General features: G+C 46.2%; 1 protein-coding gene across 1 annotated transcript in view; it reads right to left on the bottom strand.

Moving 5' to 3' along the window:
• Positions 1–6,181, bottom strand: part of LOC144608246 (uncharacterized) — a 37,917-nt gene extending 31,736 nt beyond the window's left edge. Inside the window, exons 1-3 of the mRNA XM_078425842.1 lie at positions 6,116–6,181; positions 4,195–4,315; positions 1,974–2,090 (exon numbers count right to left, since the gene is read on the bottom strand). Of these exons, the coding sequence (XP_078281968.1) occupies positions 1,974–2,090; positions 4,195–4,315; positions 6,116–6,181 (304 nt within the window). The remainder of the gene's footprint in view (positions 1–1,973; positions 2,091–4,194; positions 4,316–6,115) is intronic.
• Positions 6,182–22,390: the final 16,209 nt, after the last annotated feature.

The raw sequence follows: 22,390 nt of genomic DNA, 5'->3' as shown, positions 1-22,390 counted from the left end.
GGTTCAATAAGTGCTTTTCTCGCAACATTTTCGGTCCCTAAGTGCTTCTCACAGCCATCTGTAAGTGCTTTTCGCAACAATGTAGCACCCTAAGTCCATCGCTAAGTGCTTTTCGGTAAGTGCTTTTCGCCGGCACGACAGGGGGGGGCTAGTAGGGAAAGGGGGGTGGGGGAGAGTAACGGTAGGGGCCCCAGTACACTGCTTTGCCCGGGGGCCCATAATGCTGTAAAAACGGCCCTGGAGTGGATGAGAGAGTGGGATAACATAGAGCTAGTGTGAACGGGTGATCATTGGTCATCGTGAACTCGGTGGGCCAATGGGAATATTTCTACGCTGTATCTTTCAATTAATCAGTCTGCACGGTAATGTTCTCCAAATGCAACGAATTAAGCCGATACTAACCCGCAGGATTGTTTACTAATCAAATCAAATTGTGTCTTTTGCCCAGAATAGGGGAAATCAAGAACCACAGATTTAAGGTGAGGGAGGATAGGTTTAATGGGAACCTGAGGGGTATTTTGTATTTACCTAAAGGGTGGTGGATGTATGGAACGAGCTGTTGAGGCAGGTACTATCGCAACGTTTAAGAAACACCAGACCAAGTGGACCCGTTGGGCCCAAACCTCACCTGCATTGGTGCAGCACCCTCTCCCACCTTCCCCTCCCCTTCCCCTCAATAGACAATAGGTGCAGGAGTAGGCCATTCGGCCCTTCGAGCCAGCACCGCCATTCAATGTGATCATGGCTGATCATTCTCAATCAGTACCCCGTTCCTGCTTTCTCCCCATATCCCCTGACTCCGCTATCCTTAAGAGCTCTATCTAGCTCTCTCTTGAATGCATTCAGAGAATTGGCCTCCACTGCCTTCTGAGGCAGAGAATTCCACAGATTTACAACTCTCTGACTGAAAAAGTTTTTCCTCATCTCAGTTCTAAATGGCCTACCCCTTATTCTTAAACTGTAGCCCCTTGTTCTGGACTCCCCCAACATTGGGGACACGTTTGCTGCCTCTAACGTGTCCAACCCCTTAATAATCTTATATGTTTCGATAAGATCCCCTCTCATCCTTCTAAATTCCAGTGTATACAAGCCTAGCCGCTCCAGTCTTTCAACATACGACAGTCCCGCCATTCCGGGAATTAACCTAGTAAACCTACGCTGCACGCCCTCAATAGCAAGAATATCCTTCCTCAAATTTGGAGACCAAAACTGCACACAGTACTCCAGGTGCGGTCTCACTAGGGCCCTGTACAACTGCAGAACCCACTCCATCCCCCTCACCCCCCCCCCCCCTTATCCTCCCTCCTCCCCCCCTCCCTCCATCCTCCCCCTAGGAGATAGATTTAACTTAAATCTAACTTAAGGAGATAGATTTAAACTTAAAAATGTGAATAACTTTAAAAATATAACACCGATTTCAATGAAACGTCTTCCATTAGCACCAAAGGGACGACGGTGAGTAAGGTGGGCCTAGAATTGTCGCGCTACCGTGTACCATTTTGGCTGTCGTTTAGGAACAAACAAAGGAGAGTTTTAGTATATAGATTTAGACAGATACACGGACAGGATAGGTTTAGAGGGATAAGGGCCAAATGCTTGCAGGTGGGACTGGTGCAGATGGGGCATGTTGGTCAACATTGGCAAATTGGGCAGAAGGACCTGGTTCCATGCTGTATGACTCTGTGACTCCAATTAACTCACTATATATGCATATTAAGCTTGGGCTGGGATCTTTGTACTTCACAAGTCACTCCACCCTTCATCGTGTTTAACTGAAAACTGACAGGCAGCGAAAATGCCTTAGTCTCCGATTTTCTCCCCCCCCCCACTTTCAGTCTCAACCTAAGTTTAGTTTGAGACTAAAAAGGGTCTCAACCTGAAGCATCACCCATCCTTTTCCTCCAGAGATGCTTGCTGCCTGGCTCCCTGCATTACTCCAGCACTTTGTGCCTATCATCACTGTAGGCACCTACCTTTGAGCACGTGCAGGCAAGTGCCCTTGTCAGTGTCCCACACCCTCACGGTGCAATCTTTCGACCCACTGGCAAAGAGCTTGGCATCAGCGGAGAACACACAAACCTTCACTGGGCCTGTGGGAGAACAAAGAGCACTCAGAATGATGCTGCGTTGTCCCTCTGTGTGACTGTACACTGCCAACCAACGGCGGGAGTCTCGACAGTCTGTCACAACCGCAGCCACAGAATCAACGTCTTTACAACAGTTTGCTCTCCGGCTAACATCCGAAAACCCCCATGTTCACACTTCAAAGGGTAGAGCACTGAGTGAGAATATTCCAACCTGATGCGCGAGAGGGGCAAAGTTTAAAGAGACAATAGACAATAGATGCATGAGTAGGCCATTCGGCCCTTCGAGCCAGCACCGCCATTCAATGTGATCATGGCTGATCATTCAATGTGGTCATGGCTGATCATTCAATGTGATCATGGCTGATCATTCAATGTGATCATGGCTGATCATTCAATGTGATCATGGCTGATCATTCAATCCGGTCATTCAATGTAATCACGTCAAACTTACCGGACAAGTCTTTACACAGAGGGTGGTGAGTGCCTAAAACATGCTCCCGGGAGGTGGTGGTTGAAGTAGTTACAATAGTGGCATTTAAAAGACTTTTGGATAGGCACGTGGTGGATTTGCAAGGAATCGAGGGATATGGGTTATGTGCAGGTCGATAAGCAATGCTCTTGGCACCATGTTCACCACATAGATTGTGGGCCGAAGGGCCTGTTTTTGTGCTGTATTGTGTTGTTCTATTTTCCACAAATATAATCCCCAAGTGTGAGGTGGTGCTCTGTGGGAGGTTGAATGTAAAGGGAAAGTATGCAGTTAATAGCAAGACCCTTAATGACATTGTTGTGCAGAGGGATCATGACATGGGGTCCAAGTCCATAGTTTCCTGAAAGTAGCAACACAAGTAGATGGAGTGATAAAGAAAGCAAATGGTATGTTTAACTTTGTAGGTTGGGGCATTGAGTGAAAACGTCAGGAAATCAAGATGCAGCTTTATAAAGCTTTGGTCAGGCCACAGTTAGAGTATTGAGTGCAGTTCTGGATGCTCCATTAAAAGATGCTGGAGAGAGGATGCAGAAGACGTTTACCAGAATGCTGCCTGGATCAGAGGGGGTTAACTAGAAGGAGAAATTGGGCAAACTTGGATTGTTTTCTCTGGAGCTTTGGAGACCGAGCAGAGATATGATAAGGGTTTTTTGAAATAATGAGAGGCATAGATAGGGTCTGAAGAATGATTCCCATCCCAAAATAGATATTGTTGCTATTGAGGGCATGCAGCGTAGGTTTACTAGGTTAATTCCTGGAATGGCGGGACTTTCATATGTTGAAAGACTGGAGCGACTTGGCTTGTATACACTGGAATTTAGAAGGATGAGAGGAGATCTTATCGAAACGTATAAGATTATTAAGGGGTTGGACACGTTAGAGGCAGGAAACATGTTCCCAATGTTGGGGGAGTCCAGAACAAGGGGCCACAGTTTAAGAATAAGGGGTAGGCCATTTAGAACTGAGATGAGGAAAAAAAAATTCAGTCAGAGAGTTGTGAATCTATGGAATTCTCTGCCTCAGAAGGCAGTGGAGGCCAATTCTCTGAATGCATTCAAGAGAGAGCTGGATAGAGCTCTTAAGGTTGGCGGAATCAGGGGGTATGGGGAGAAGGCAGGAACGGAAGGCTGATTGAGAATGATCAGCCATGATCACATTGAATGGCGGTGCTGGCTCGAAGGGCCGAATGGCCTCCTCCTGCACCTATTGTCTATTGTCTATTGTCTAAAACATCACTTATTTCTTTTCTCCAGAGATGCTGCCTGACCCACCTTTTATCAGGATGTAAATGGCATAGACTAGTGGGTGTTGCTTTAAGGTCAGAGGGGAAAAGTTTAAAGGAGAATTGCAAGGAAAGCTCTTTATACAGAGAGAGACGAGTGGCTGGAACATGTTACCAGAGGTGATGGTATTTAGGAGCCTTTTAGACAGACACATGGATATGCAGCAAGTGGAGGGATATGGATTATGTGCCGGCAGAAAGCACTTTAACTTGGCAGCATATTCGGCGCAGATTTGTTGGGCTGAAGGGCCTGTTCCTGTACTGTACTGTTCATGTGTTGCAAATATTCAAGGCATGTCAACCAGCATGTCAAAGCTGCCACTAAAATCCCCCACCTTTGTGACCTTTTGCCGTCAGTAGATGTTTCCCAGTTCCAATATTCCAGATTCGAATGCTGCCGTCTTCACAGCCTGCTACTAGTAAGTAGCCATCACGGGAAAAGGCGCAGTGATTCACCTGCACAAATGAAAGCAAGTCATCTCAAGCTCAGCCAGCATTTAATCACAGAGGATCTCCAAATAGAAATGAACAGTTTAACAAATCAATAAGCCAAATTCTGAAATTAAAAAACGGAAAGTACCGGAAACACTCATCAGGTCAGGCAGCCTCTGTGGGAAAGAGAAACAGGGTCAGCAATTCAGATCCCAGACCCTTCATCATGAATGAACTAATTAATAAATATTTGACCCAGAACCAGGCTGTGGGTTCTGACATTGGATCACTGGCTTTCAATACAGAGGGTCCCCCACACCCCACGTTATCCTCTCCACTCCCTGCTTTTGAGTTCATCTTAATAGTGAATCTTCCTGACCATTTTCCCGCGGCCGTCCCGGTTTCCCCTCAGCTACATCTGAGTAACGCACCTCACCCTTGTCAACCATGTGACTAAAACTTAAAGACCATGAAAGGCCAATCATGTGCCTGTCTGCTGATAAAGTGCAATTCGGATTAGACTTTAGAGATACAGTGCGGAAACAGGCCCTTCGGCCCACTGAGTCTGTGCCGACCAGCGATCATGCGTGTACTAACCTACACACACTAGGGACATTTTCTACAACTTACCAAAACCAATTAACCTACTAACCTGTACCTCTTTAGAGTGTGTGAGGAAACCGGAGCACCCGGAGAAAACCCAGGTGGTCACAGGGAGAACGTTCAAACTCCGTACAGTCAGCACCTGTAGTCAGGATTGAACCCAGGTCTCTGGCGCTATAAAGCAGCAACTCTACCGCTGCACTACTGTGCCGCCCAGGATTGGTCTCACTTCCCAGCTCTTGTGGGTTCGGGGACATCAGGTATGTTTTATGTTGCTGTGAGCCCTAGAATTCCTGCCCCACCCAAGGCAGCGATTCACCCCATTCCAGTTCCAATATCCCAGACTCGAATGCGACCATCTACCATTTGCCCCATTCACTCGGGGTAGAGAGAATATTCCTCCATATCTCCTGAACGCGTCAACCCAAAATCTACCCCCATCCACTGAACAGTTTCCCAAGGGAGATGTGTGCTTCCTACTCGCCTTATTCAACTCTCAGAATTTTTCTATCCCAATTTTAAAATTTTGCAGCCTTTTAGATAAAACGTAACACACAGAACAGTTCGGCACAGGCCGTTTGGCCCTTAATATCTGTGCTGTACACGATACCAAGTTAAACTGGTTCCCACTGCCTGCACGTAATCTACATCCCTCCTTGTCTCCATATCAATGTGTAGGCACTCCTACTTCTTCTGTTCTGATGTTCAGTTAAATTAGGCACCTTTCGAATGGGTCTAATGAGTATTCTCCACCTGTGCTAAAAAGCTCCATGATTCCAGCTTCCACAGACATCATTCACTACACAACCAGAAGAAATACCAACTGGTACATTTAAGGTTTGTCCCAAGCACTACCATGAGCCACCACTTCAGATCCAGGGCCTTCGCAACCTCAACACATTTCCTACGTGGAAGCAGAGATTTCAACTGAGACTCACAAATATTTTTAAATATTCCCATCTATCAGAAGCGGTCCACGGTCCTATATTAACAGGGACTTTGCTTCATCTGATGGAGATGATTTCCTGATCTTCCAATCTACCTTTTTGAGCACCTCACACTTTTTTTTCCATCTGCACTTCCTCTATCGCCGTAACACGTCATTCTGCACTCTGTTTATTTTATTGTTTGCAGTAGTCACAAAGGGTATGATTTGCCAAACGTATCCCGCTAGAGGTGAGAATAATGAACCAACAGCAATATCAACACTTTGCTGCCTACCTCTGAGAGGGAGGCGAATTGATTTGTTGAGAACTCGGTGAAATGAGTGGTCAGTAACCTCCACATGATGGGTTGATTTTCCTCACTGCTCCGTAATGTCACCGTTTGTGTGGGCACAGGATTGGAGCACGGCCTTGTCCCTGCTGTAAATTATGAGGAGCAGTCCTTCTGTGGAGTATTTTGGGGGTGTTGACTCGGAGCAGCCTTGTCCCTTCAGCTCTGAACTCGCTGGGTAAGAAGAAAAGGACTTTCATTTCTGCAGCACTCTCCCTGGGCTTCCGTAACATATCTCACTGAGGTCCCTATGACAAAGTCGGGGACATGGCAGCCAAGTTGCTTCCAACAAACTCCTGCAATTGACACTCAACATCGACACGTCATGCGTTCGAATCCGTTCCAAATTGGTTGATTATGGGCCAAGATAATGAGTATTAAGATGTCACACCCCATTACTGAACTGATCAACCAGAGGTTTCTACCAACAATAGACAATAGGTGCAGGAGTAGGCCATTCGGCCCTTCGAGCCAGCACCACCATTCAATGTGATCATGGCTGATCATTCTCAATCAGTACCCCGTTCCTGCCTTCTCCCCATACCCCCTGACTCTGCTATCCTTAAGAGCTCTATCTAGCTCTCTCTTGAATGCATTCAGAGAATTGGCCTCCACTGCCCTCTGAGGCAGTGAATTCCACAGATTTACAACTCTCTGACTGAAAAAGTTTTTCCTCATCTCCGTTCTAAATGGCCTACCCCTTATTCTTAAACTGTGGCCCCTGGTTCTGGACTCCCCCAACATTGGGAACATGTTTCCTGCCTCTAATGTGTCCAACCCCTTAATAATCTTATATGTTTCGATAAGATCCCCTCTCATCCTTCTAAATTCCAGTGTATACAAGCCTAGCCGCTCCAGTCTTTCAACATATGACAGTCCCGCCATTCCGGGAATTAACCTAGTAAACCTATGCTGCACGCCCTCAATACCAAGAATATCCTTCCTCAAATTTGGAGACCAAAACTGCGCACAGTACTCCAGGTGCGGTCTCACTAGGGGCCTATACAACTGCAGAAGGAGCTCTTTGCTCCTATACTCAACTCCTCTTGTTATGAAGGCCAACATTCCATTGGCTTTCTTCACTGCCTGCTGTACCTGCATGCTTCCTTTCAGTGACTTATGCACTAGGACACCCAGATCTCGTTGTACATCCCCTTTTCCTAACTTGACACCATTCAGATAATAATCTGCCTTCTTATTCTTACCACCAAAGTGGATAACCTCACACTTATCCATATTAAAACTGCATCTGCCATACATTCGCCCACTCACACAACCTGTCCAAGTCACCCTGCAACCTCATAGCAACAAGTGGCAGTTCAAACTCCTGCCTAGGCAACTGGTAAAAATAATCTGGAATTGAATTTAAAAAAACAATCTTGCTATTGATTAATAGCATTGATTAATAGTATGTAGGTTAATTTGCTGGATAAATGTAAAAATTGTCCCTAGTGGGTGTAGGATAGTGTTAATGTGCGGGGATCGCTGGGCGGCACGGACTTGGAGGGCCGAAAAGGCCTATTTCCGGCTGTATATATATGATATATGATGATTGATATCCATGAAATGATTGGATCACCATAAGAATCCCTGCTGGTTGTGGGAGAGAAACCTGGTGGCCTCTTCAAAGATGATAAGGTGGAAAAAAACCTGAAAAATGAATAAATACAAAATACCCTCCCCCTCCTCTTCTCTGAATGAATGCGTTTGTCTACCCTGGAGACAAATACAGCCTAGTTGGAAGAGATGACCATGAGAGAGATGGTGCAGTACTCCTTCAACACTCAACTCCATGGTCAGTCCATGTCTCAGAGCTGAATCCCAAAACCACAGCTACCAGACCCATAGACAAATGCAATAACCCCAGCTGTTGATGGAGGTGTGACTGCGGATCACGTCTGCCTTAACTGATTCCTGCCTTTCCCTTCTTTATATTCCTGACAAGTCTCCAGAAAATGTCAAACAGCCCTTTATTCAGCAGCTACAATTCGAACAAATCTGCACAATATATTCAGCAAAACACAAAGTCCTGGAGGATCTCAACGGGTCAGTCAGCATCTGTGGAGAGAATGGACAAGCAATGTTTCAGACTATCTCTGACACCTCCCATCTCTTTCTCAATCTCTCTGCCTCTATCACAGGGGACAGACATCTGATGTCTACTAAAAGCCCACTGACTCCCACAGTTACCTCCTCCCACCCTGCCTTTTGCAAAGACGCCCAATGTGTTTTGCTCAGGATTCCAGCGTCTGCAATTCCTCGTGTTGCTGCCTAATATATTACTTTCCTAAACCATTGGTGGGAAATACGGAATAAGGACCTTTTTAAGGAGTGACCTTATAAGGAGAACTAGTTTGGAATCTGTGCAGTAGCTTGATATTACCTGGATTATTCATTGTAATATTTGGGGGGGGGGTCAGTTTTAAGATAAAATGATGGCCTGTGATTATGATATCACAGGTAGTCACAGCTGGGGAAATGACACAATGTTAATTGGCAGACAGATGTGAGGGGGTTACTGCAAAGCATTTAACTCACAATGTGACTCACAATGTTAAGAGTGACTGTCCCCGACACCAGGGCAGCATTTGATAATGTGTGGCATCTGGAAGGTGAACTCGTTGGAAACCCGGGAAATAGATTCTTCATTGGCTGGAAGGAAAAATGGTCATTGGAAGAGTTGGGTTGGTAGGGAGGCGGGTAGGTAGGCAGATAGATAGATAGATAGATAGATAACGGAAACAGGACCTTCGGCCCACTGAGTCCACGCCGACCATCGCTCACACTTTCATACTAGTTCTATATTATCCCACTTTCTCATCCATTCCCGAAGGCAATTTCCAGAGGCCAATTAACCTACAAACCCGCACGTCTTTGGGATGTGGGAGGAAACTGGAGCACCCGGACAAAACTCGTGCGGTCTCAGGGAGAACGTACAAACTCCACACGGACAGCATACGAGGCCAAGATTCAACCAGAGTCTCTGGTGCTGTGAGGCAGCAGTTCTACCAGCTGCACCACTGGTGCAGTCCAAATTTATTGCTGCGGCAATTTTTTGGGACAAGGTTCTAGATCTGATTGTTTTTAGTTGCTTCACCAGGAACCATCCCTCCATCATAAGCTCAAGCTCATGACCACCTCATGTTCATTGAACATTGCACAACACACCTCTCTAGGACATGAGGTAGTCCATGCCCACATGCAGACAGACCTGGACAACATACAGGCATCGATAAGTGGAAAGTAAATGGTGTCAGGTGATTACAATCTCATTTGTCACCTGCCTCCAACGGTCATCAACGTTGCTGTCACCAAATCTGCCATTATCGACTTTCTGATGGTTGCCATGGATCAGGGATTTAAGTGGCTACGGAGGAAGTGATTCAGCACTTGACTCTGCAAAGCTTCACCTCCATCCACAAGGCACGTTAGAGTGGCCCAACTCTAAAACAGGTTGATTTTATCCAGGATAAAACAACCCACTTCATCGGCACCTCATCCACCCTAAACATTTATTCCCTCCATCACCAGTGTCTGGTGGCTGCAGTGGTAGTGGTTTTGGTACTGGTTTATTATTGGCACGCTTTGTCTGCGTGCAATCGAGTCAAATCATACTGTACACTAATACAATCAGGCCATGCACAAAGACAACATGTAATGTAAAGAGAAAAATAACCAGAGTGCAGAATATAGTGTCACAGCATTACAGTTTCAGGGAAAGTGCAGATAAGTTAAAGTGCAAGGACTACAATGAGGTAGGATGGGAGATCAGGATTACATCTTGTGCGGGAGGTTCATTCAAGAATCTGATAACAATTTGAAGCTGTTCCTGAATCTGGTGCTACGTACTTTCAAGCTTCTGTACCACCTGCCCAGCGGGCAGAAGACAAGAATTGAATTTAACCAATCAACACATTGACCAAACGTTGACCTCCTATAACATTAAAGCTTAAAACTATCATCCATCCTTTCCATGAGCAGAACAGCCATTTATCCTATTTAGATTTTGTGATGAATGAAATAAACTATTGTACAATTTCTGTACAAGAAATAAAGTTAAATTTCAGAATCTATGGAACTACAATCCAGAAGGAAAGGTTTCCACTGGTCTTGGAGACATACAGCATGGAAACAGGCTATTCGGCCCACCACATCACACTGTCCCATTCACACTAACCCTGTACTCATCCCATTTTACCCTCCCATAATCCCTCACTAGGGATGCACTAGGGACAATTTGCAGAGGTCAATTAACCCACCAACCCACATGTCTTTGGGATGGGGGGGGGGGGGGAGCAGAGACCAGAGCTCCTGAGGGAAATACACATGGTCACATGCAAACTCCACTCAGAGAGTGCCAGGCATCAGGATCGAACCCTGGTCTCTGGAACTGTGAGAAAATGGCTCTGCCAGTTGCATCAACGTGCTGCCCAGCTTCAAGATCTTTCTGGAAACAAGGAACTGCAGATGCTGGTTTGCAAAAAAAACACAAAATGCTGGAGTAACTTAGCAGGTTAGGCAGTATCTCTGGAGAACATAGACTTTCCCTTCTTTAGTCAGATTGTGGCAGTGGGTGGTGGAGGGGGGGGGGGTGGGGGGAGGGGAGAGAAAGTCAGAAGAGAGGAGGAGCAGGACAAAGACTGGTGAGGGGGGATTTTGATAAGCAGATGGTTGGACAAAGGCCAGAAATGAAAAGACAGGTGTGGGACAAAAGGATTGAAGTGTTGTGAATTGTGAAGCTGGAGGAAGGAATTAGAAGGGGAAGGTGGGGAGGGAGAAATAAATGCGAGTGCAGGTGGGGCACAGGGGTGGGGGAAGAAGGGTGGGAGGTGGGGGCTAAAGTTACCTACATTGTAGAATTCAATGCTCACAGTGTTGGGTTGTAAGCTTCCCAAGTGGAATCCGAAGTGCTGTTCCTCCAGTGAGCATGTGGCCTCACTCTGCCAATGGACGAAGCCCAAGACAGAAAGGTCAGTGTGGGAACAGGAAGAGGAGTTAAAATGGTTAGCAACCGTGAGATCGTACAGGCCTGGTCTTGCCGATGTAGAGGAGGCCACATTGGAAACACTGGGTGCAGTTGATGAGGTTAGAGGAGGTGCGCTCAAACCTCTGTCTCACCTGGGAGGACTGTTGAAGTACCTGGATGGAGGTGGGGGAGGTCGTATAGAGACAGGTGTTACATCTCCTGTGTTTGCAGGGGAAAGTACCTGGGGAGGGGATGGTTTGGGTGGGAAGGGATGAGTGAACCAAGGAGTTGTGGACGGAGTGGTCATTCTGGAAACCTGTTTGACTTTAACCACTGCGCAACAATAATTAGAAGGAACAAGAGTCCATGAGCTCTGGTGGCTGGTGATCTTGAAGAGGTCAGCATTACAGATCCCCACCTTCAAGCTGCAAGTCCTTGGTTTTTCAATGATGAGGTCGGTCCAACTTCATTCACTGAGGGACCATGCCTTTGTGGATCATTTCACTGAAGGAGATGATTGTGGAAGACAGAGCACTCTCATTGACATTGACTTCCCTTGGGTTAACTAGGAAAATAACTGCAGATGCTGGTACAAATCAAAGGTATCACAAAATGCTGGAGTAACTCAGCAGATCAGGCAGCATCTCTGGAGAGAAGGAATGGGTAACGTTTCAGGTCGAGACCCTTCTTCAGACTGAAGAAGGGTCTCGACCCGAGTCTTTCTCTCCAGAGATGCTACCTGACCCGCTGAGTTACTGCAGCATTTTGTGATACCTTCCCTTGGGTTAACTCATCACTGGAGACCAACATAAACTCTCAGAACTGAATTGCTTTTTCAATGTAATTCAGTGGTTTTGCCAACTGTGAAAATTACATCAGAGACAGAGGGGTGTTGGCAGGGCAGATGGTTAGTCAAACACACACCAGTGCTGAAAGAGCTATATTCAAAATTGGAGACACAGGAAGCTGCGGATGCTGGTATTTTAAGCAAAGCACAAAGTGCTGGATGAACTCAGCAGTCAGGCAGCATCTGTGCAGGGAATGGACAGTTATGGGAGACAAGGGTTATTGTAAGTCTCGTCAAAAACGTAACAGGAAGCACATGTACCGCTTCGGAAGCTGAAGTAGGTCAAGGCTTGTACTGGAGCCTACCAGGGAGAAGGCAATTCTGGCAGGCAGGTTTGCTAGTGTGACACCTGTGGCTTTAAACTAAGTAGTGGGGGGGAGGGGTTAACAAATTGTGAATATGAAGATGAGGTAAAAGGGAATACAGGAGATATTGCAAAAGACTCTCGGAAGAATGGGAACAGAAGTTCCAGAGCGGAAAAGAAATTAAGGGCAGGGCCAATTGTGAACGATGTGAGAGGGGAGGTAAATACAGAAGTTAAAGTGTTGTACTTAAATGCGCGTAGTATAAAAAATAAAGTGGATGAGCTTGAGGCTCAGTTAGTCATGGGCAAGTATGATGTTGTAGGGATCACTGAGACATGGCTACAAGAGGACCAGGGCTGGGAACTGAATATTCAGGGGTACACAACGTATAGAAAAGACAGACAGGTGGGCAGAGGGGGTGGGGTTGCTCTGATGGTAAGGAATGATATTCATTCCCTTGCAAGGGGTGACATAGAATCAGGAGATGTTGAATCAGTATGGATAGAAATGAGAAATTGTAAGGGTAAAAAGACCCTAATGGGAGTTATCTATAGGCCCCCAAACAGTAGCCTCGACTTAGGGTGCAAGTTAAATCAGGAGATAAAATTGGCGTGTCAAAAATGTAATGCTACGGTGGTTATGGGAGATTTCAACATGCAGGTAGACTGGGAAAATCAGGTTGGAAATGGACCCCAGGAAAGAGAGTTTGTAGAGTGCCTTCGAGATGGATTCTTAGAACAGCTTGTACTGGAGCCTACCAGGGAGAAGGCAATTCTGGATTTAGTGTTGTGTAATGATCCTGATCTGGTAAGGGGACTAGAGGTAAAAGAGCCATTAGGAGGCAGTGATCACAACATGATAAGTTTTACTCTGCAAATGGAAAGGCAGAAGGGAAAATCGGAAGTGTCGGTATTGCAGTATAGCAAAGGGGATTACAGAGGCATGAGGCGGGAGCTGGCCAAAATTGATTGGAAGGAGGCCCTAGCAGGGAAGACGGTAGAACAGCAATGGCAGGTATTCCTGGGAATAATGCAGAGGTTGCAGGATCAATTTATTCCAAAGAGGTGGAAAGACTCTAAGGGGAGTAAGAGACACCTGTGGCTGACAAGGGAAGTCAGGGACAGCATAAAAATTAAGGAGAGGAAGTATAACATAGCAAAGAAGAGTGGGAAGACAGAGGATTGGGACTCTTTTAAAGAGCAACAAAAGTTAACTAAAAAGGCAATACGAGGAGAAAAGATGAGGTACGAGGGTAAACTAGCCAATAATATAAAGGAGGATAGCAAAAGTTTTTTTAGGTACGTGAAGAGGAAAAAAATAGTCAAGGCAAATGTGGGTCCCTTGAAGACAGAAGCAGGGGAATTTATTATGGGGAACAAAGAAATGGCAGACGAGTTAAACCGTTACTTTGGATCTGTCTTCACTGAGGAAGATACACACAATCTCCCAAATGTTCTAGGGGCTGGAGAACCTAGGGTGATGGAGGAACTGAAGGAAATCCACATTAGGCAGGAAATGGTTTTGGGTAGACTGATGGGACTGAAGGCTGATAAATCCCCAGGGCCTGATGGTCTGCATCCCAGAGTACTTAAGGAGGTGGCTCTAGAAATAGTGGAAGCATTGGAGATCATTTTTCAATGTTCTATAGAATCAGGATCAGTTCCTGTGGATTGGAGAATAGCAAATGTTATCCCACTTTTTAAGAAAGGAGGGAGAGAGAAAACGGGTAATTATAGACCAGTTAGTCTGACATCAGTGGTGGGGAAAATGCTGGAGTAAATTATAAAAGACGAAATTGCTGAGCATTTGGATAGCAGTAACGGGATCGTTCCGAGTCAGCATGGATTTACGAAGGGGAAATCATGCTTGACAAATCTACTGGAATTTTTTGAGGATGTAACTAGGAAAATTGACAAGGGAGAGTCAGTGGATGTGGTGTACCTCGACTTTCAGAAAGCCTTCGACAAGGTCCCACATAGGAGATTAGTGGGCAAAATTAGGGCACATGGTATTGGGGGTAGGGTACTGACATGGATAGAAAATTGGTTAACAGACAGAAAGCAAAGAGTGGGGATAAATGGGTCCCTTTCGGAATGGCAGGCAGTGACCAGTGGGGTACCGCAAGGTTCGGTGCTGGGACCCCAGCTATTTACGATATACATTAATGACTTAGACGAAGGGATTAAAAGTACCATTAGCAAATTTGCAGATGATACTAAGTTGGGGGGTAGTGTGAATTGTGAGGAAGATGCAATAAGGCTGCAGGGTGACCTGGACAGGTTGTGTGAGTGGGCGGATACATGGCAGATGCAGTTTAATGTAGATAAGTGTGAGGTTATTCACTTTGGAAGTAAGAATAGAAAGGCAGATTATTATCTGAATGGTGTCAAGTTAGGAGGAGGGGGAGTTCAACGAGATCTGGGTGTCCTAGTGCATCAGTCAATGAAAGGAAGCATGCAGGTTCAGCAGGCAGTGAAGAAAGCCAATGGAATGTTGGCCTTCGTAACAAGAGGAGTTGAGTATAGGAGCAAAGAGGTCCTTCTACAGTTGTACCGGGCCCTGGTGAGACCGCACCTGGAGTACTGTGTGCAGTTTTGGTCTCCAAATTTGAGGAAGGATATTCTTGCTATGGAGGGCGTGCAGCGTAGGTTCACTAGATTAATTCCCGGAATGGCGGGACTGTCGTATGTTGAAAGGCTGGAGCGATTGGGCTTGTATACACTGGAATTTAGAAGGATGAGGGGGGATCTTATTGAAACATATAAGATAATTAGGGGATTGGACACATTAGAGGCAGATAACATGTTCCCAATGTTGGGGGAGTCCAGAACAAGGGGCCACAGTTTGAGAATAAGGGGTAGGCCATTTAGAACGGAGATGAGGAAGAACTTTTTCAGTCAGAGGGTGGTGAAGGTGTGGAATTCTCTGCCTCAGAAGGCAGTGGAGGCCAGTTCGTTGGATGCTTTCAAGAGAGAGCTGGATAGAGCTCTTAAGGATAGTGGAGTGAGGGGGTATGGGGAGAAGGCAGGAACGGGGTACTGATTGATAGTGATCAGCCATGATCGCATTGAATGGCGGTGCTGGCTCGAAGGGCTGAATGGCCTACTCCTGCACCTATTGTCTATTGTCTATTGTCTAAGGCCGTTGAGGAATATAAAGAGGTTCAGTAAGCAGGAGATCTGAACAGATCCGATCTGCTTGAACCCGTTCTGTCTGAACATCGGAACTCTTCCTTTTTATGATTAATTTTAGTTTAAAAATACAGTGTTGAAACAGACCCTTTGGCCCACCGAGTCCACGCTGCCCAAACATCACCCAGACACGAGTTCTATCCGACATACTAGGGACAATTTACAGAATCCAATTAACCTACAAAGCTGCACGTCTTTGGGATGTGGAAGGAAACCGGGGCAACTGGCGGAAAACCCGCACGGTCATAGGGAGAATGTACAAACTCCGCACAGACAGCACCCATAGTCAGGATCGAACCCTGGCGCTGTAAGGCAGCAACTCTACCGCTGTGCTACCATGCTGCTCCAAGAGATCTCTTCTTTATCTCGGTAGGAAAAGTTAGACATTGTCACCAGTTGCCAATGATCTTGTTTTGAGGCGCGTCTAACTGCAGGAACCATTGATCAGATGGTGACAATGACAAAGATGCAATGAATCTATCAACCCCACCGCCAATGTCAAGAAATTGCAAAATGGAACCTGAATCTCCCTGAAGAATCTTTCACTCGCTGCACAAGCAACCAACGTTAATTTTATTCAACGGTGTAAAAACACATATTGACCTCAGAATTAAAACATGTTTTGTACAAATTGGTTGAGGAGTGTGTATAGGTAGTACTCCTTTTATACACTCACAGCAGAACTTGTTTCTGATTCTCCTGAATGGAAAATTGGAAGTCATCAGGGTTGCTATGGAGATGCATCAAGTGGAATCCGGAAAAATTCAAATGGTTTCCACGGGCAACTCACACATTTAGAATATGAAAAAAAATCTTACATAAGTCTTTTGGCCTCAAAACAATTTCGACAATACAGTAAAGTGCCGGAGTAACTCGGCGGGTCAGGCATCATCGCTGAGAAACATGGGTAGGTTCTCCAGAGATGCTCTCTGACCCCCTGACTTACCCCAGCACTGTGTGTCTTTTTATGGTAAACCTGCATCTGCTATTCCTTGTTTCTACATTCTACAATACATTCTGAGTCTGAAGAAGGGTCTCGACCCGAAACATCACCCATTCCCTCTCTCCAAGATGCTGCCTGACCTGCTGAGTTACTCCAGCATTTTGTGATACCTTCGATTTGTACTAGCATCTGCAGTTATTTCCCTACAGAAAGACAGGTAGGCAAATGATGTTGTGAATAGGACATAAGGAGGAATATAGATGAGTTGTGAGTGGGCAGAGATCTGGCGGATAGAGTATAACGTGGGAGAATAAAAACTGCATTTTGGCATGAAAAAAAAATTAGGTTTTGAGAGATTTCACATCACTGAGAAGCAGAGTAATGTTAGTAACTTTGAGCATATTTTGCAAACCTTTGGTTTGGAGGGCAGCAACTGAAAAGCCAACAGAAAGTTATTGAAAGGAGATTGTGCTCCAGCTATGCAGGGTATTGGGTAGACCACATCGGGAGTATTGTGTGCAGATTTAGTCTCCGGATGTAAGGATGGACATTCATCCATTACGAGCAGTTCAGAGGAAGTTTACTGGGCTTCTTTCCAGAATGGGTGGCCTGCTTTATGAGGAATAGCTGGGCGACCTTGGCTTTTATCCACTGGAGAGATCAATGAGAGGAGATTTGGTGAAACATACAAGATCCTTAGGGTACATGTGGAGAGGATGATTCCTCTTGTAGGAGAATCCAGAACGAGCAATCACTCTTTAACGCAGGAGGTCCACACTGTTTCAGACAGAGATGTGGAGAAGGCTCATATCTCTTGGGGTGGTGAGTCTTTGGAACTCTCTCCCACAAAGGATATTGTAAACAGTCTTCGGAAAGTTGTACAGTAGTGCTAGATCAATACTTTATAAGTGGGAGGATGGAAGATTACTGCAGATAGATGAGAATGTAGAATTGAGGTTACCATCGGAACAGCCATGACCTTATTAAGTGCTGATTAAAGAAGTTGGTTTAAAGGAGTGTTTTAAAGAGGAGGTAGAGAGATTTAACAAGGGAATTCTAAAGTCTAGAGTCAGTCATATAGTCATAAAGCATGGAAACAGGCTCTTCGGCACAACTTGTCCATGCCAACCAAGATATCCCATCTAAGCCAGTCCCATTTGCCCACACCTAGCCCATATCCCTCTAAATCTTTTCTGGACATGAACCTGTCCAAATGTCTTTTAGCTTGGGTCCAAAGCAGCTGAATGCATGACTACCAGTGACAGAGCAAATAAACCCAGGAACTGCCAGAGGCCAGAAGTGAAGCACAGATATTTTAAAAAGTTTTAAAGGGTCTTAACCTGAACATCTTTGGAGTGTGGGGGGAAACCGGAGCGCCCGGAGAAAACCCATGCAGGTCATGGGGAGAACACACAAACTCCATCCAGACAGCACCCGTACTCAGGACCGAACCCTCAGGCAGCAACTCTACCGTTGATATATAAGATTATTAAGGCGTTGGAAACGTTAGAGACAGGAAACGTGTTCCCAATGTTGGGGGAGTCCAGAACCAGGGGCCACAGTTTAAGAATAACGGGTAGGCCATTTAGAACGGAGATGAGGAAAAACTTTTTCAGTCAGAGAGTTGTAAATCTGTGGAATTCTCTGCCTCAGAAGGCAGTGGAGGCCAATTCTCTGAATGCATTCAAGAGAGAGCTAGATAGAGCTCTTAAGGATAGCGGAGTCAGGGGGTATGGGGAGAGGGCAGGAATGGGGCACTGATTGAGAATGATCAGCGATGATCACATTGAATGGTGGTGCTGGCTCGAAGGGCCGAATGGCCTACTCCTGCACCTATTGTCTATTGTTGCGCCACCGTGCCACATTTTAGTTTAGGGATACAGCATGGAATCAGGCCTTTCTGTGCACCGAGTCCAGGCCGACCATCGATCACTCATTCACACTAGTTCTATGTTATCCCACTTTCTCATCCACTCCTTGTACACGAAAGGGAATTTGCACAGGGCCAATTAATCTACAAACCCTCACATCTACAGAATGTGGGAGGAAACCAGAGCACCCGGAGGAAACTCACGTGAACACGCGGAGAACAGGCAAACTCCACACAACCAGCAACCAAAGTAAGAATCAAAACCCAGGTCTCTGGCACTGTGAGCTCATAGCTCAGGACACGTGTCTATGAGGAGCCTTTGACAAAAGGGATTACGTTGTTTTGCAATTGTCTGTGGAATGTACTAATGGACCACTGAACGATAGGAATTCACAGAGTACTCATCTGCCACAACAAACCTCTTCACAGCCCTGCTGTGATGCAGAACAGATACAAACAAGGTTCTGAAAAAGGATCTCGATCCAAAAAGTCACCCATTCCTTCTATCCAGAGATGCTGCCTGTCCCATTGAGTTACTCCAGCATTTTGTGTCTATTTTGGGTACAAACACATATGCCTTATTTCTGAAGGTGACAAATGTCTGAAGATGACCTGTTCAGTGGGCAATGACCTATTCCATTGTACAATTTACAAGGACGTCACCAGGATTTGAGGCCCTGAGCTACAGGGAGAGGTTGAGCAGGCTCGGTCTGCATTCCTTGGAGTGCAGGAGGCTGAGGGGATCTTAAATAGGTACATAAAATCATGAGAGGAATCATAGGGTGAATGCACAGAGTCTTTTACCCAGAGCAGGGGAATCAAAAATAAGACAACATAGGTTTAAGGTGAGAGAGGCAGGATTTAATAGGCAACTTTTTCACTCAGAGGGTGGTGGGTACATGGAACAAGCTGCCAGAGGAGGTAGTTGAGGTAGGCCCAATAACAGCATTTAAAAGACACTTGGACAGGTACATGCATAGGAATGGTTGAGAGGGTTTGGGGCCAAGTGCAGGCAGATGGGACGAGTGTAGATGGGGCATTTTGGTCAGCATGGACTAGATGGGCCATGAATCTATGATTCATAAAATTATATGACTTTGAATCCATGTTCCTCTAACGCTGAGCAGTGGCTGACATGTGTCCGAGACGGTTGCTCTGTAAACCTTCCTCCTCCATCCTCCTCTTGTCCTGTCCTCTTCAGCGCAGCCAGCGGAATGTGCTGGACATCCGTTTATTCACGTCAAGTGATGTTGGTCGTCCAGGCTCCCAACAGACACGAGTCAGGAGCGTTAGGGAGCCCTCTCCAATGGCCTGGATGTGCACAGCTCTGAAGCCACTCGAGAAGTTCTACACCGTCCAGAGCAAAGACTGTCCGCTCCTCCACCCTCCTTTACATTCACTCCCCCTGACACCAGTGTCTGCAGTGTATACCGTCGACAAACATATTGTCGTTACTCACCCAGGTCCCCCAACAGCACCACCCAAGCAGACAACCCCGACAAGCTGGTCGGGCAGATGGACGGGAACACTACCACCACCAACCACAGCTTCCCTACCAAGACTCATCGCCCTGACCTGCAAATCTACCACCATCACTGCTGCCTCTAAACCCTGACACTCCCTATCCGACAGCTCCCTGGGGCTCTGTGCCTGGGAAACCGTGTCTCACAATAGACAATAGACAATAGGTGCAGGAGTAGGCCATTCAGCCCTTCGAGCCAGCACCGCCATTCAATGCGATCATGGCTGATCACTCTCAATCAGTACCCCGTTCCTGCCTTCTCCCCATACCCCCTCACTCCGCTATCCTTAAGAGCTCTATCCAGCTCTCTCTTGAAAGCATCCAACGAACTGGCCTCCACTGCCTTCTGAGGCAGAGAATTCCACACCTTCACCACTCTCTGACTGAAAAAGTTCTTCCTCATCTCCGTTCTAAATGGCCTACCCCTTATTCTTAAACTGTGGCCCCTTGTTCTGGACTCCCCCAACATTGGGAACATGTTTCCTGCCTCTAATGTGTCCAATCCCCTAATTATCTTATATGTTTCAATAAGATCCCCCCTCATCCTTCTATAGTTATTGAAGAGGTCAGTCACCAAGAGGATTGACAATGACAGGCCATTGGGCAATAACTACATGAACATTAGCAGAGCCATTGACAAGGTCCCACACGGTGAGCTCGTCTGGAAGGTTAAATCACATGCAATCCAAGGCGGGTTGGTTAATTATAATAATAATAATAATAATAATAACATACTCCTTTATTCGTCCCACACCAGGGAAATTTACAGTGTTACATCAGCAAAGTGGATAGCAAGAGACATTCATTATAAATAAAAGTAAAGACAAGGATAAATTGTATTCCTTAGCTGTTACTGTTGACTCGTCTGCTGGGAGCAGTGCTGGTTGTGCAGTCTCACAGCGGCGGGAAGGAAGGACCTCCGATATCTCTCCTTCACGCACTTGGGGTGAAGGAGTCGGTCACTGAAGGAGCTACTCAGTGCAGTGACAGTATCCTGCGTGGATTCAACATTGGCTTGGAGGACGGAGTCAGGGTGTGGTTGCTGAGGGTTGTGGCCTCTGATTGAAGGCCTGTGATCAGTGGAGTGCCCCAATGATCGGTGCTGGGTCCACTGCTGTTTGTGACCATTGATTGACAATGTTGGTAAATTTGCAGATTACATCAAAATTGGTGGTGTAGTAGACAGCGAGGAAGGATATGTATGTTTATTCCAAGATCTAGATCAGTTGGGAAGGTGGACCAAGAAATGGCAAATGAAATGTGACTGTGATAGGTGTGAGGTGTTGCACTCTGCTGGGTCAAACCAGGGCCAGGACGTCCACAGTAAATGGTGGCACACTGGAGATTGTTGCAGAACCCAGAGATCTGGTGCGTGGTTCCCTGAACGTGGTGAGTCAAGTGGTCTGTGTGGTGAAGAAGGCATTTGGCGCGCTTAACTTCATTAGGAAGTGTGATGCAGCTGCCCAAGTCATTGGTGAGACCACACTTGGAGAACAGTGCGCGGTGCTGGTTGCCCAGCTCTTGGATGGATGTTATTAAATCGGAAAGGGTGCAGAAGAGATTTACCAGGATATCACTGGGCTTGAGATGTAGGGAAAGGTTGGATGAGCAGAGGCTTTTTGCTTTGGAGTGTAGGAGGTTGAAGGGTGATCTTATTGATGTGTACAAGATCATGAGGGACATGGATAAAATGAATGCTCACAGTGTGTTTCCCCGAGGGTAGAGGATTCTAAACCTAGAGGGCACAGGCTTAAGGTGAGAGGGAAAAGATTTAAGAGGGATGTCGGAGGCAACAATTTCATTCAGAGGGTGGTCTGTATCTGGAATGAGCTGCCAGAGGAAGATATAAAAGTGGACACAACCACTACTTTCAAAAGACTTATGGACAGACGTACACATAGGAAGGGTTTAGTGGGCTCTGGGGCCAGAGAGAAATGGGATTAGCCCAGAATGGCACAGCATGCACAAGGTGGGCTGAAGGGCCAGTCTCCATGCAGTACAGCTCCATGACTATAACTCTATCAGAAGGATGTCCGCAGTTCAAGAGGGCAGCTCACCACCACCTTCTCAAGGGCAATTAAAAAAAGCAAAGTCCCAGTGGCTTTTCATGACATTGTCCCATCACCATCACTTGTGAGATCACAATCAGCATTGATAATTTTACATATAAGGCCAGCCCCTCCAATAATGCTATGAAGAGACAGGTAATGCAACTTGAATTACATAACCTTTACAAGCATAAGGAGAATAGCATTAGGTGCACTTAGCGTGACGTTGTCTACTGGGCTCCAGGGGTCAGGCTCCGCAAAGAGTCAGATACCCCAAAAACAGGCCCTTCGGCCCACTGAGTCTGCACTGACCATTAAACATCCATCCGTTGCTGCTCACCCCATGGTATTCTCTCAACATTCCCCCAGATTCCACCATTCACCTGCACACTCTGAGTAACTTACAGCAGCCAATTAACCGGCCGACCAGCACGTGTGTGGGAGGAAACCAGAACACACTTTAACGCAATCCTGCACACACTAGGAACAATTTACAATTTTCCCCAAGCCAATTAGCCTACAAACCTGT

This window comes from Rhinoraja longicauda, chromosome 31 (assembly GCF_053455715.1).
Source record: "Rhinoraja longicauda isolate Sanriku21f chromosome 31, sRhiLon1.1, whole genome shotgun sequence".
NCBI classification, from domain to species: Eukaryota; Metazoa; Chordata; class Chondrichthyes; order Rajiformes; family Arhynchobatidae; genus Rhinoraja; species Rhinoraja longicauda.
The sequence above is the reverse complement of the archived record's forward strand: the minus strand, read 5'-3'. Positions and strand labels throughout refer to the sequence as shown.